A 15423-nucleotide genomic window follows, 5' to 3' on the forward strand; every position below is an offset into this window, starting at 1 on the left:
AAGCAAAAGGTCCGCCTTTGTTACCTAGCATACAGTAACCAGGTAGACACACCTTTATTATGATAATCACGACCAGTTCTTTGAGGGAAAGTGGGCGTAGACCATCAATCTGACTACTTCCTGCTGACAAAGGGACTATGTTTGGGGGATAAATGTTTTTATCTGACTGAATTTTTGGCGACAAATATTTTTATCTGACTAAATTTTTGGCGGCTGTGGCTGTGAGCAGCAGCAGCAGCAGCTCCGCCTCTGAGGCGCGGCCCACCGTGGCGCGCTCCGCATGGCCCAAAGGCATGGCTCCGCCCCGGGCCGTGCGCGGCTCGCCGGTTATCCTGTATCTGTAAACTGTGCACCCTGCCTCGCCTCAGGCAATGAACTCGCACCGCCGGCCGTGAGTCTTTTTCAAGCTCCGGCAAGGGGGCGCATCCGCCCACCCGTGGGGGGCCTGGTTAGGGCCGCGGGGGGCCCCAGTCTCAGACCTTCCCAGGGGTCTCCGTCTTTAGGTCTTAAGCGGCGCTGCTGCTCACCACGCAGCTTCCGCCTCAGTCAGTGCAAGTCCGCTCAGGTGCTGAAAAAGTCCTCCAAAAACCATAGCCCCGCCAGAAGGCCGGGACATATAGCCTCTGATGTCACAGGGACTTTAGCCCGCCCAAGTCGCCATGGCGACCTGACTTTTCGTAGGCCTCCAGCAAACTCCCCGCCAGCAACTGGTTAGCATGGCCACGCCTCCTGAACGAGCTAGCACTCTCCAGTGCAATTTTGCGTCTCCCTCCTGAGTAGCTGGGATTACAGGTGTGCACCACCGTGCCAGCCCATTTCCTCAATCAAAATTTCTGTACGTGAGAGCCAGAGACTGAGCTCTCTTAACAAAATTAGGCGAAAATCACCTCCAAAAGCTCTGTGGCTCTTTAAGAACAGGAAAGGCAGTCTTCAAACACGATCAAACTCGCCTCCCTATGAGACTGTTGCCTCCAGTCTCTAACAGCGAGTATGCAGGTGGACGGAGAGGGAGCGGAAGCCGCGGTCTCCCGTACCCCATCGTCCTCATAGTCCCGCCTTAGTTACCTCACCTTTTTTGCTGCTGTTCACACTCCTCCTGCACTGAACTTAAGGGATTTTTCTTCCCCGTTGCTTTCTGCACCTTCTTTCAGATACCTTAACTTTGATTTTTTTTGTATTTTCTTTTCTTTTTAGGCCTATACTTTGAAATTCTTTTTCCTCCCCTTTCTGGAGGATTTAACTGACATCACTCACCGCTCCACGTGTTCAGAGTTCTGAAATTCACGGCTCTCTGTGTCCTGGTGTCTGATTTCGGCTTTTTCTCCCGGGCTTTCAGCACGTTGCTGGGCGCTTCCTTCTCAGGGTCCCCTGGCGTAGTTGTCAGGGTCCCTTGGCGTCCCGGGGTTTGAGGCACCAGTTGCGGGGCGCATCCTGACCAGCAGGAATAAACGCCACCAAAAACGAGAATTCCTTCCCTGGTCACATCTTTATTCGGAGCCCTTTGATTGAGGAAATTGGGGGAAGGGAAGATAGAGCAGGGATGAGAGAAAGCTTAGAGAGAGCGTTGGGCCCCGAGGCAGCTGCTTTTAAACGGTGGAGAGGCTTGAACACTGTCCTGATTGGTTAATGCCATTCTGCTGGTCTGAGCATGTGCAAGCAAGGGTGCAGGCAAGGGTGCTCAGCCCCACATGGCTAAGCCAGGTATACCTCCAAACTGTAGGACCAACCTGTGCCTCCAGGTGGCTCCCAAGACATCATCTAGGCTATAACCTCAAATTGTAAAATTTGTTTTTCTTTTATCATTCCCGAAGCTCCCCCCACCAAACTGTGGCTGTTACTTTAAAAAAATGACCTACTCTTTTCAGAGTCTCAGTGACAAACAGATCCTCATCTACCTGTGGCCCCAACTGACTAGACGTTCTGGTACCCCATAGTAATGGAATAAGGTTTGCTTCAGTTTATCTGATTTGGGTTGTCTGATCCCCATTTTTTATGCTACCCCTGGACATAAGAGTCAGAGCTTCTCTACTCTTCCTCCATACACAATCCCTCTGGCTTTTTCCAGTCACTGAAACAAAACAGCAGCTGCAACCTCCCGTTCCCCATGTCCACATCTCCTGTGGATCCCACAGACCATCACTCTTCTAACTTTCTTTCTTCCACTAGTCACAGTATCTCAATCCCCCTGCTCAACTACAGGTCACACCACTAGAAAACAAGGTGCGCTGCCTGTAGACCTTTTCCATTCTCTCTATTCTTCTAGAGCCAATCCCTCAATCTTTTCTTAGCACTGCAACTGAACATGAGATGCAGTCTTCCTTGCCCCCATCCATGAAAATTGTGGATGCCACAGACCATACCCTTCCTACCTACCTTCCCAACTTGTTGCTGTGTCTTAGCCTCCAATACCTGTGAGCACTCCTGTGAACATACATGCAGAGCAGGTCAGTAAAATAGACAACACATAGCCATCATATTCTCTAAAAATCTTGAGTGGAAACATAAACCAAGGAACAAAACATCCCCTCAAAAAGACAAACTCAGAAAGCAACACCTGGATTATAATCACCCCAAATGCAAATGCCAGTGTAAAAACACAATCAATAACAGTCAGGAAAGTATGTCTCCACTAGAGCCCAGATAGACTGCAATAGCAGGTCCTGACTATCCCAATACAACTGAAGCACAAGAAAAATACCTTCTAACCACAGGTACTTAAATGATAGAGGTTCTTTAAAAGCAAATTAATAAATTCCTTAAAGAAAACCAAGGGAAACCAAACAGTTGAAACAAACAAATAAAGCTGTTCAAGACCTGAAATGCAAATAGAGATAATAAATAAAATATGAATTGAGGAAATTATGGAAGTTAAAAAATAGCAATTCAAACAGAAACTACACAGGCAAATTTCACCAATAGAATACTTAAGAAGGAAGAGAGAATCTCAGGTATTGAAGATACTGTAAAGAGATGGATACATCAGTCAAAGAAAATGTTAAATCTAAAAAAATTCCTGCCTCAAAATTTGAGACACTATGAAAAGATCAAGCCAAAGGAAAATAAGAATAAAAGAAGAAGTATTCCTCAAAGAACCAGAAAAATATTTTTAACAAAATCACAGAAAAAATTTCTAACCTCAAAAAGAAAATGCTATACAAGTACAAGAAGCATGCAGAACACTAAATAGATTGTACCAGAATGAAAAGTCCCCTTAATGCATAATAACTAAAACACAACATAAAGAACAAAGAAGAATATTAAAAGTTGCAACAGGAAAAGACCAAATAAAATATAAAGGCAGCCCTATTAGAATTATACCTGACATTTCAATGAAAACTCTAAAATCCAGAAATGCCTACATACATGTGCTACTTTCAGTCACCATAAAAGAAAAAAAAATTCCATACTAAAGTCAAATTTAAGCAATATATCTCATCAAATCTAGCCATACAGAAATGTTAGAAAGAAAATTTTAAACCAACAAGGCTAACTACAATAATAAAAACAAAGGAAATACATAGTCTCATGCCAACAAAATGAAAATAAGGGAAAACAAACATGTACACACACACCAACAACATTAAAAATGTTGTAGGAAGTCCTTCTGTGTATGTGCTGTTTTCATTGGTTATTTTGGGGCTAAGCTAGCTGGGTGGCCGGAAAGAACAAGCAAGACCTCCTTGCAACAATTGGCACTCCAACTAACTTACTCCGTATAAAACCTGAGAGGGCTTTAAAAAATTCTAGACAAACAAAAATACAGAGTTTAACACAGCTTCTTGCTGTTTTCTGGCGACTTGCCACAGCTCCTTCAAGAGAGATTTTCCTGACCCAGTCACAGAAGGAAAAGTTGATGGTTTTAAAATGCTGGCTTTCTGGGCTCTCCTGATAGTACAATCTCTGACTCTTTTGGGAGACCAAGCATTTGGATGGGATTTGTGAGCAGACTGCTGTAAAATGCTTAAAGGCAACGTGGACTCTCTACATGCCTGGAAATGAGGTGGTGTGTGTGGCTCAGAGGCACAAGCAGATCATCGACAATAGAGGCTCTGCCATGTTGGACTAGGCGGGGCAGGCAGGTGTATCATGAGGGCCGTCTTGTTGATATTTTCTGCCATGCCTGGTTTCTGTCCACCCACCAGGTCCCACAGCTGTTTAGCCCCAAAGAAAATCACACAGAGGTCTCCTTAAGATTATAAACTGATTGGCCCATTAGCTCAGGCTTCTTATTAGCTCTTATAGCTTATTTTAGCCCATTATTCTAGTATATACTAGCCGCATGGCATGGTATGTTTTTCAGTGGGAGAGGTCACATCCTGCTTATTCCATGGTCTGGACAGGACTGTAGAAAAAGCTTCCTTCTTCCCAGAATACTCCTGCTCTCATTGCCCTGCCTCTACTTTCTGTCTATTTGTCCTGCCTATACTTCCTTTCTGGCTAATTGCCAATCAGTATTTACTTAAAACGCGATTGACAAAATACAGACAATTCTCCCACACCAGGCAGGCACTACCATATTTAACCTAGCAATGGTGCAACTTAAGTTTTTAAGAAGCACTTAGCATTTTAAGAAGCACTTAGCATTTTAAGAAGCACTCCGGGACAGTAAAGAATTACAGATTCACAATAGGACAAATCCAGATATAAACGACCTCTAAATGGGTCACATTGGTGGATAAATGTACATGGGCTTGGGAGAGGAAAAAAAAGAGTATAGAGAGAAATAAAATAAAGTTAATGCTTTTTTTAAAAAAAGAGTAAAGTCTTTAAAGAGACAGTAAGAAAAATAAGCCACATAAAAATGAAAGATGAAAAATTCACAGAGAGTCTGGATTATGTATACTATTGTGTTTTCTTTAAATTTTTTGATTGTGAAGGAGCTAAGTACAGAGAGAAATTTCATTATATGGGCTGCTAAGCTAAACTGGCATACATGTTCTAAAGGTATCTTGATTCTAAAATTTGAGTCTAAGGATATGTTGCTTTGAAAAAGAGGTTTTTCTTTTGTTGCCACACAAGATGAGAACCTGTGGAATACTTCCAGACAAATATGGTTTGATAGACCACACTCCCTCTAAAAACTTGCTATATACACCTGCAAAAATTATTCCACCCAACTGCTGACTGAAATAAACCTGCACACAGGATAAATATAAAAGACATGATTAACAGTGCCCCCAATCAACAGGAAGCAGTGTGGACAAATCTACACCTATATTCCCAAATATTGTTTATAAATGTTCTTTTACATTTAAAGGGGGATATGTTATAGAGATTTGCATTGGTATGGATCTTGGTTTATTGATACAAATTTAAGGTTAATTTTGTTATATGTATATATCTTCTCTTGATTAAGGTGTTATGATTAAGGTATAGTTCATTTAAGAAATGTATTGTATAATTAAGAAATAAAAGTTAATATATAATCATCTATAATGCTCAAGCTTGTAGTCATATTAGTTAGATTTTCTAGATTTATAGAGCTATATTTCAGCTCTTCAAATCTTTCAGAGACCTTCAGAATATGGCATCTAAAGTGTTTTAATAACTTAGGACTTTTCAGAACAGTGAGACACATCTGTTCCTGGCAGCACCAAGCTACTTGAAGAGGAAGATGGACATTGAAGAGGCTCCTTATGGAGTTGGTTAACCATTTGGGAAAGAACCTGCTCTTGCCTGGACTGCTTAACTGGAAATGCAGTACCCACAGAAAAATGAGTGTGAAACTTACCTAAAGGTGAGATGATCCTTTGGGGTTCCTGCTTCATAAAAAAGTGTGTGAGACATTCTGCAGGATACAGAAGTAAGTGACAAAACTGTCTTTGAAATTTCTTGCTTTATGGAAAAGTCTGCTGAATACTATGGACCTGTAGGCTGAAGATGGATGCCCCAATGGTACAGAAGAACTTTGAGTAACTGTCCAGGTAGCAAGATGGCTCTGTCAATTCTAGAGTTTTAGAAGTTACTTACAATGAACTTCCAGTTTACATAGGTAATATTATATCCTTCTGGAGTATTTGATGGAGTTGAAGAATTTATTGTTGTAGTTATAGTTTTCCTTAGTTGTGATAAAAGATAAGGTAGATAAAAATACTGTAACTGTAATTCTTGCTTGATAACTGTTTTGTTATATGTAATTTTACTATGTTAAAGCCTTCCTTTTTGTTTAAACAAAAAAGGGGGAATGTGTGGGAGGTTCTTCTGTGTATGTGTTGCTTTCATTGGTTAATAAAGAAACTGCTTTGGGCCTGTTGAGAGGGTAGAACTTAGGTAAGCAGGGAAAATTAAACAGAGTGCTGGGAGGAAGATGGCAGAGTCAGAAAGACACCATGGATCAGCTGGAGACAGACACTGGGAATTTTACCCAGTAAGCCACTGCCACACAATGATATATAGATTAATAGAAATGGGTTAAATTAAGATGTATTAATTAGCCAATAAGAAATTAGATCTAATGGGCCAAACCATGATTTAATTAATACAGTTTCTGTGTGGTTATTTCAGGGCTAACCTAGCTGGTCAGCCAGGATGAACAAGTGGGCCATCCTTGCAAAAGGTTACTGATATCTCTCAATATAAATGGTCTCAATTCCTCAATAAAATACACAGACTAACAGAATGGACAGGATCCATTCTTCTGCTGCAACCAAAAAACACACCTAAGCATCAGGTATAGACATTACCTTGGGGTAAAAGGGTGGAAAAAGTATTTCAAGCAAATGGACCTAAGAAGCAAGCAGGTGTAGCCATTTTAATATATAACAAAATAGACTTCAAATCAAAACTAATCAAAAGAGATGGGGAATGATACTATGTACTCACCAAAGGAAAAATCCACCAAGATGGCATTTCAATTCTTAACAATTATGCCTCAAACACAAGAGCACCCAAATGTGTAAAAGGAACACTACTACATCTTAAATTATATATTGAACCTCAGACACTGTTAACAGGAGATTTAAATACCCAACTCTCACTAATAGACAGGTCATCCAGGCAAAAACTAAACAGAGAAATACTGGAGCTAACATTATGAACCAAATGGAAATAACAAATATTTACAGATTATTTCATCAAAAGAAAAAGAGTATACCTTCTTCTCTGCAACTCACTGAACTTTCTCAAAATTGACCACATATTCAGGCATAAATCAAGTCTCAATATATAAAATAAAATTGGAGTAATTCCCTGGATTCCATAAGACCACCATGGATTAAAGCAAGATATCAACAACAGTGAACTGAGCAACTCGTAAAAATGTATCAATTCAATAATGGACGAAAAAGAAATGGATCAAGATAGAAATTGAGAAAAAAATATGACATTCTAGAATTGAGTTAAAATGAATATACAGCGTACCCAATATTATGGGACACAAAAAAAAGTGGTGCTAAGAGGAAAGTTAATAGCACTAAGTGTCATCATAAAAAAGGGAATTCTCTCATACTAGCAACTTAACAGCACACTTGAAAGTCTAAAACAAAAAGAAATAATCATTCCCAGATGAGTAGGACCAATACTCTTCAAATTAATATATAATAAAATAAATATAATAAAAATAAATACCAGGATCTCCAAGGCTCCTGTTGCCATCAAGGGCCCTGTGAATGCCTGGATCTGGGTCACCACCTAAAACCATGTTGGTGTTTGAGGGCCTTGCAATCACTGGATCCACCCTTATCTGAGTGAACTATACTGTCAACCCAGACCATGGTGACTTGACCTGAAGTTGCTGACAAGGACCATGTGTGAATCTGTAGTCCAAACTACAGTCTGAGTCTGTGTTGATGTCTGTGGCTCCAGTTACCATAGAAGACAGTGGGGAAATAGCTACACAGAGTTGGTCCCACTCTTCACTAGCTGCAACACTTCGGGGAACTGGCTGTTTACCCCAACCAACTGCAGTACTCCAGAGAGCAGGCCCTATACCTAGCCTGGGCAGCACAACAGAGCAGACTCCATTGGCAAGGCGCGCAGGTGAGTTAGCCCTGAAGGCATGAGAGTGAGAGAGCTGGCCTCACTATCTGTCACATGAAGAAATATGCTCTTCTCACTCCTTGACACCTACTGCAGGTGGGAAATTGGTCCTGGAGTCACAGGAGTTGGATAACAGACCCTGCACCTCACCTGGACAACACATAGAGCTGACCCAGTTTGCAGGGATGAAGGTGAGCTGCCACTGAGGGTAGTAGGTCAGGAGAACTGGCTCTGCTCCTGGATGACTATTAAAGTGGATGAGCTAAAATAATAATAATAATAATTAAAAAAATAATAATAATTAGGTAGGGTAACTCAAGAGAGTTTCCCCTGTTGGTGCCCATGAGGAAAAGCCTAAAGCCTGGACAACTTAGGGTGGATGGAGAAGGGAGGACAGAAAGGGAGGAAGAGGGGAAAAGTGGGGGGAGAAGAACTCAAAGGAATGGGATGATTGAAATGGGAGAAGGGCAGAGAGAGCAAGGGAAAAAATATCTTAAGAGAGGGAGCAATTGTGGGGATAGTAAGAAACCTGATACTAGAGAAATTCTCAGGAATACACAAGGATTTCCCCAGCTAAGACCCTAAACAATAGTGGAGAGGGTTCCTGAACTGGCCTTGTCCTGTTGTTGGATTGAAGACTATCATAAAAGTCATCATAGAACCTTTATGCAGTAACTGATGAAAGCAGATGCAGAGAAAACTCTTTATGGAAGAAATGTTATACTTCAGTCACCAAGACCACTGTGGTCTCATCACATTTGTTACCATTACAATAATGACTGATGAATGGTATGCAATCAGTGCTCTTATAGCTGAACAATGCGATGGTAGCAAACAGTGTGCTTGCCCTAAGTTGCTGCTCCTCCTCTTCTTCCTCTTCCTCTGCTTCCTTGATTCTTTTGCTTTGTCTACTTCCTTTAAACTGTCAGAATGCCTTCAGATACCATTTTAGAAACTATCTTTCTTTTTTCTCTAGGAGCCAGTACTTGTGTTCCCTACCCAAATGGCTATCTTTCTTGTTCTCATAGTCATAGTTCTTTAACTTTCCTTATAGGTGAAAATCGAAGTCACTTTAGAAAACATTATCACTTAGATAAGTACAATTATTATTCATTAACTGAAAACTGTAGTTCTTTACACAAAACGCAATCTTTCAAATAATTGAGAGGTTTTATTTCACTTTTACTCTTTCTTTTTTGACTTTTTATTCTTTTTGTTTTACTTGTTTATTTGTTCTTTTTGTTTGGTTGGTTGGTTATAAAGACACAGCCTCTGTATATAACACATGGTATCCTAGAACTAACTATGTAATTCAGGGAATCCTTGAACTGGTGATGCACTAGCATCAGACACTCATGTGTGAAATTATAATATGTGTCGCCACAACTTTCAGAATTGTTTTGTTTGTTTGTTTATCACTGTAGTTTCTTAACATCAAGTAGCTGTGCCTGGTAATATATGCCTATACTCCTAACAACTCTAGAGTCTGAGTTCAAGACCTACCCTGAAATCCAGAAAGGGTTCACAGTCAGCACGGATAACTCAGACCTTGTTTCAAACAAAAAAGTTAAAAGAGATGTGTATACATAGCTCAATGATAGGGTAGTTATATGAATCTTAAATGACCCTGAGTTTGCTCCAAGTGTGTATTAACACAAATTCTCTCCCTGTTCAATTGCAGTGACAGTGATACTATTATCAATGATTGGGTGATTACACAGATACTAGCAAAGGCAGCTATGTTGGAACTGCCAGCAGCCATCATCAGTGCTGAGAAGTTGTTAAGACAAGGGTAGTGGCACATGCCTATAGTCTCAGTCCTCAAGAGACAAAGATATGAGAATGATAATGTTATGATCTCTCTGAAATCCACAACATACTTCTGTCTCAAGGAAAAAGGACCAAAGAAAACAGTGAGAAACTATTGAGTATCAAATACATACTTATTTGAAAGAAGTTAAGTAGAAAAAAATATATGTTTATATTTCTGGGATATTGTATTTAAAACAAAGTATGTAATACTTTAAAAATATGTATTATTATTTATCAATTATTCAATGTGTACCCCAGAAGTTTTAATAGCAGAATCTAAGACCCTACGACTCAAAACGTGCAAAACTCAAACTCAAAACCAAATCATTTCTGTTGGTCCTTCCATTTTACATAGCTTACTAAACTCATGCTGACACAGGATCAAGTAGCTCCCACCTAACTCGTGACACTGTTTCAGCTGACATCTAGCAACCTTGATTCATTTCTTAGGTATGCGTAATTAGCAAAGAATTGTCACACCTCCTGTGGGGCATGCAAATTTTTATTATTTAAATTTTCTTTTTCATGAACTTCAGTACAAATTCTTCCTGGAAGCTACTTTAGTTATAAATGATCATTGACCATGCTTCAGAATATTAGAGAAGCAAGGAAAAGCTGGCAGATGTTCGATTGACATCACCCAGACTTTTATTGTGCATATTTCCATCCATTCCTTTCCCTTACCAAGCCCAATTCAAACTCATGTTATTCACTCTTCACACTTGTATGCACACTCTTCAGCTCGGCTTTCTTCCACAGCATTCATCTGTTTCCCAAAACCTTTCTTCATCCTCATCAAGATCATTGCTGCCCTGAAACTCTAATCAGCTCCTCCCTTTACTTAGATGTTCTGTTGGCAACCACACACCTGCCACGTCCTGAGAAAAGTACTTCAACCAGCCCACCCAAGAGAGTAAGATAATTATTCTCAGTAAAATTACATTTTTGTGTTTTTCTGTTTTAAATGATTTATTTATTATGATTTATTTTATTATGTATACAGTGTTCTCCCGGTATGTATTCCTACAAGTAAGAAGAGTGTACCAAATTTTATTACTGACTGTGAGTCACCATGCGGTTGCTGGAAATTGAACTCAGGACTTCTGGAAGAGCAGTCAGTGCCAGTAATCTCTGAACTATTTCTCCATCCCCTACAATTACATTCTTTTAAGTTTTTGTATATTATTTTTTCATTATATACTCACTAGTACAAAATTTAGTTTTATCACCACCTTGCTATTCTGTACCCTTCTAAGATCATAAATACTTTCAGTCTTCTTCAGATCTACAATTGTAAGATTAGACCAAATCTTACATATCTTGCTGTCTAAAATAACATAGATGGTTACTCAGTTTATATTTGCTCTTCAATAAACATGATAATTGTATATTATGAAATTAAAATCAAAAAAGGGAAAGAAGTGACCACCAATAAATTAAGATTACATATTTTTTGAGGAAAAAACAAAATTCCTTTAACAATGACAGCTAAAATTGCTTAGCCAAATTCTTCCCAATGAAGATATAGCATGACTTTATACACACATTTAGCTCAACTCCATAAATGGAAAACCTAATATAGGATCCCTTTGTCTTATATGACCACAATTGTTTCACTTTTAGTCTGCAAGCACTGGAATCACAACAGACTTATCAACTCCTCTTCACTAAACTGATTTAAGGATAAAGAGAACCATTCAAAAAGAAATCTACAACTATTTGTAGAGGATGTGTACCTGAGTAAATGAGACTCTAAGACTATCAAAATCCATCTCTCAGTGCCACAGTGACATAGACTTCTAGATGTACCCTAGTCAAAGATCTCACAGGTGTGCTTAAGATGTAGATAAATGGAAGAGCACTTGACAAGCATGTAAAAGATTTTGGGAATATGATTTTTGAAACATACAACCTGCAAAAATATTAAACAGTGTTCAAATGAAGTTTAAAAGACTTCATTACCTTATCATTTCTGAGTATAATATCATCCATTGCTTTGTATACATAAATCCCTGTGGTTTCTAAGACTAGATTGTAATATACTGGTAGATGGTTGCACGACTGTGTTTGTTCAGTCTCTAATACTGAAAAAAAGATACATATGATTTTGGAAAAATGTCAAATAAACTCTGTTCTCTACCATAAAAGAATGATGGGTTAATCATTCTTTACTGTCTTTACTTCTGAAATTGTCTTGATAATTAACTTAACTTTGCATAATGTTAAATAGCTTTAATTTCACAGTATTCTGACCACTGATATCTGTTCCCAATTTTGTTTTGTTTTGTTTTTTGGATTTTAGTGTTATTTTAGTTGTTGTTGTCATTAAAGTTTTTCAAGACAGTGGATCAAACCCAGGGCCTCATGCACATAAGCAAATGCTCTGCAAATAAGTGACTCCTCCAGTCCTATGCTTCAAATGTGCTAAGAGTTACTTCTATAACAAATACAGATTCTTACTTAGGTTAGTATGCTTTTGTTCAAAGTTTTTCTCAGTGCAATGTGGACATCCTTATTCCGTAAACTGTATATGAAAGGATTCAGCATTGGGCCCACAATGGTATAAAAAATGGTAGATACTTTATCTTCATCTCCAGATGCACGAGAAGGCTTAAGATACATGAATGCTGAGGCTCCAAAGAAAAGAGAAACAGCTACAATATGGGAACCACAGGTGCTGAAGGCTTTAGACCTACCCTCTGCAGAACGGATGCCAAGGATGTTGGAAAGGATCAAGGTGTAAGAAATAAAGATCGTCAGGCTGGGCACGATTACATTGACACCCACAACAATGAAAACCACCAGTTCATTAATGGCAGTATCTGTGCAGGAGAGCTTCCTAAGAGGAGGTATGTCACACATGTAGTGATTGATGATGTTGCCATCACAGAAGCTCAGACTTAGCATGCTACAAGTATGGGCCAAGGCTCCCACAAATCCCATCACATACACAACTATCGTCATCATGTGGCAGACCTGATAGGACATGGTGACCTGGTAAAGCAGGGGCTTACAGATGGCAGCATATCTGTCATAGGCCATGGCCGTCAAAATATAACATTCATCTATAACAAAGAAGCAGAAGAAAAAAAGCTGAGTCATGCACTCAGCATGGGAGATGGTGTTTTGCTTCACAAAACTCACCAGCATTTTGGGGGTTATGACAGAGGAGTAGCAGAGATCTGTGAAGGAAAGGTTGAAGAGAAAGTAGTACATGGGGGTGTGCAGGTGAGGGTTCAAAACAATCAGAACAATCAAGCCCAGGTTCCCCACCATGGAGACCACATAGATTCCCAAGAAGAGGAAGAAGAGAGGCAGCTGGAGCTCTGGCTGCTGTGTCAAACCCAGCAGGATGAACTCCTTCACAGAAGAGTCATTAACTAAGGCCATTCTCTGGGTCATACCTGTGAGAACAAAAAATTCATAATATTAAAATAAAATCCCAACCCTCTGTAACCTACCCCAATAAAATAAGGTTAAGAACCAGAATTCAATGTTCAATTCAAGCTCACACTTCTCTGTGCTTTTTCTTTCTACATATCATGGATATTTATGTGCAGAAATAAACATAAAAGTGTGAAAGGTTATTTCTCTGAAAATAATATTCAGAGAACCAGTTACTGTATTTGGTTCTACTGCATTTCGGTTCTGCTTCTACCATGAAAATCTACCTCTTATTTAACGTTGAGTGATTATCTCAGAAAAGAAGACACAAGGCACATCATAGATTCAAGGTGTTCTGGAGAAAGAAAACAAGAATGTATCCAATTCAATACTTACCCCTGTGCAAGGAAAACTCATCAGTAACCACACTGAGTCTTTCTTCCTCTCACAGATGGGCAAGTACTTAATGCATTAAGAGCTATAAAGGTGTATAACCCCAAAAGTGTGTGTGTGCATACATACACACACACATATATATGTATGTATATATATGTATATATATGTGTGTGTGTATATATATACATATATGTGTATATATATGTATATATATACACTTTTCTGTTGTTACTACATTTGCCTTTCTGATGATGAAGGAAATTAATTTTGGACTGGCAAAGTCACAACCATCATTTCTAGAGATTATATAAAGACATGATAGTAGATCATTATTTACAGTGGTGACTTTTCCAAAGTTGTCTTCTCTAGCCCCGAGGTTGTTAAATAGCATCTACTGGTGTGAAAGAGCCAAGAGATTATGACTCAAGAGAGTTTTATGAGACTGTAAACTTAGGACCTCATTAAATATTGAAAAGTTTTTCTTTACCAGGCATTTTCCCCCAAGAGATGAGGCTTTATTGCTATGGAACTTAGGGACTAGTTCAACGGTAGTGACATTGGCTTATTAGAGGTATTCAATTTTGCTTTCTATGTATTGTTTAAAATTTTTATACATATATACAACGTGTTTTCACCAAAGTCACCCTGAATCCTCTCTTTAAAGTTCCTGCCTCCAATGTCCTATCACTATACTCTCACAGTTTCACCCTTTTTTTTTATTTGTTTAACCTACTGTGTCCACTCAGTATTGTCAATATGTATATGAATATAGGGATATCTATGTGGCTATAAGTATTCTCTCCAGGGCCCCATCCTTGAACCAATGTTTCTCCCAGTAGTCACCAACTAACAGTAGTTCTTCACCTTGAAGTAGAACTTCATAACTTTATTTTTCCCCCAAGGCCTATATTTTGTAATGTTTGATTTTACACATAATTTTAACAGTATTATGCATACTGTTAATACCAATGTGAGTTTATCTGAAAAGGGAAAATGTTGAGTCCTCAAAACATGGTTTCAGTGTAGTTATCTATCACCTCTGGCTTTTCCAATTTTCCCACCCTAATGTGCCTATGATCCCTTTGTCTTAGGAGAAGGGGATGTACAGGTCCCATCTAAGATCAAGGACTCCCAACCTCTTGCTCTCTGCCTATTGCCCGGTTATGAATGTTTATGTCAATCACCATTTATGACAAAAAAACCCACATCTCTGATGAAAGTTTAAAAATTCACTAATCTATTGGAATGATTTATTATGTAAATTTATTGAGAATCAGTTTAATATTATATTCATGGCCAAAGAACAGCCATATGTACTTCCCTGGAGTGTATTACTTTCTAGTCTCAAGTAGCTTGCCCTAAGAATTATGCTAAGAATGAATTCTATCAGTAGATTGGTCTGAAATCCAAACAGAAAGTGCTTGCTCACTCACAGAACACTTGCACCAATGCAACAACAGAGGGTATATGCTGCCAGGCCAACAATTATTGTGGATCTTAGGATCCACAGCTACATAAAATTGATTATTTCTATTTGTCAATGACAGCATGCCTACACTGTAAGTGCTATCAAACTAGAAAATAAGGATGAAGCTTCTAGTCAGATAAGAGCCTCATTTCTCCATGTTTTGACTTGAATATATGGTATCTTCAGAAAAAGGACCTCACCATCAAGTTATGGGCAAAACCAAGAGTAGTAGCAACAGCCTGTAATATTGGAGAATTCTTCAGGACACAGCTAGCATATAGCTCTAAACAGGTAACCCATTCCTGAATTTCACTTTTATTTGATAGCATAGGGAATTTAGGAAGATTGTTGTCTCCCAATTAGAAAGTAACTACATTTAATTTTTA

The 15423-nt window shown here is 38.9% G+C and overlaps 1 protein-coding gene and 1 pseudogene across 1 annotated transcript; both read right to left on the reverse strand.

Annotated features, from left to right (window-relative positions):
* Nucleotides 1-321: 321 nt before the first annotated feature.
* Nucleotides 322-516, reverse strand: LOC148122373 (Nuclear RNase P; annotated as a pseudogene).
* An 11733-nt stretch (nt 517-12249) lies between these two features.
* On the reverse strand, nt 12250-13197 carry LOC125409856 (olfactory receptor 8B8-like). The gene has a single exon (XM_048449034.3). It carries the CDS (start codon nt 13189-13191, stop codon nt 12250-12252), a length of 942 nt encoding a protein of 313 aa, XP_048304991.3. The 5' UTR covers nt 13192-13197.
* Between the last annotated feature and the right edge of the window lie 2226 nt (nt 13198-15423).

Source organism: Myodes glareolus, chromosome 4 (genome assembly GCF_982192425.1).
Source record: "Myodes glareolus chromosome 4, mMyoGla1.1, whole genome shotgun sequence".
In the NCBI taxonomy this organism is placed as follows: Eukaryota; Metazoa; Chordata; class Mammalia; order Rodentia; family Cricetidae; genus Myodes; species Myodes glareolus.

Excerpts from the sequence above, each read along its gene's own strand:
- LOC125409856 (XM_048449034.3), bottom strand. The coding sequence starts at position 13,191 with ATGACCCAGAGAATGGCCTTAGTTAATGACTCTTCTGTGAAGGAGTTC.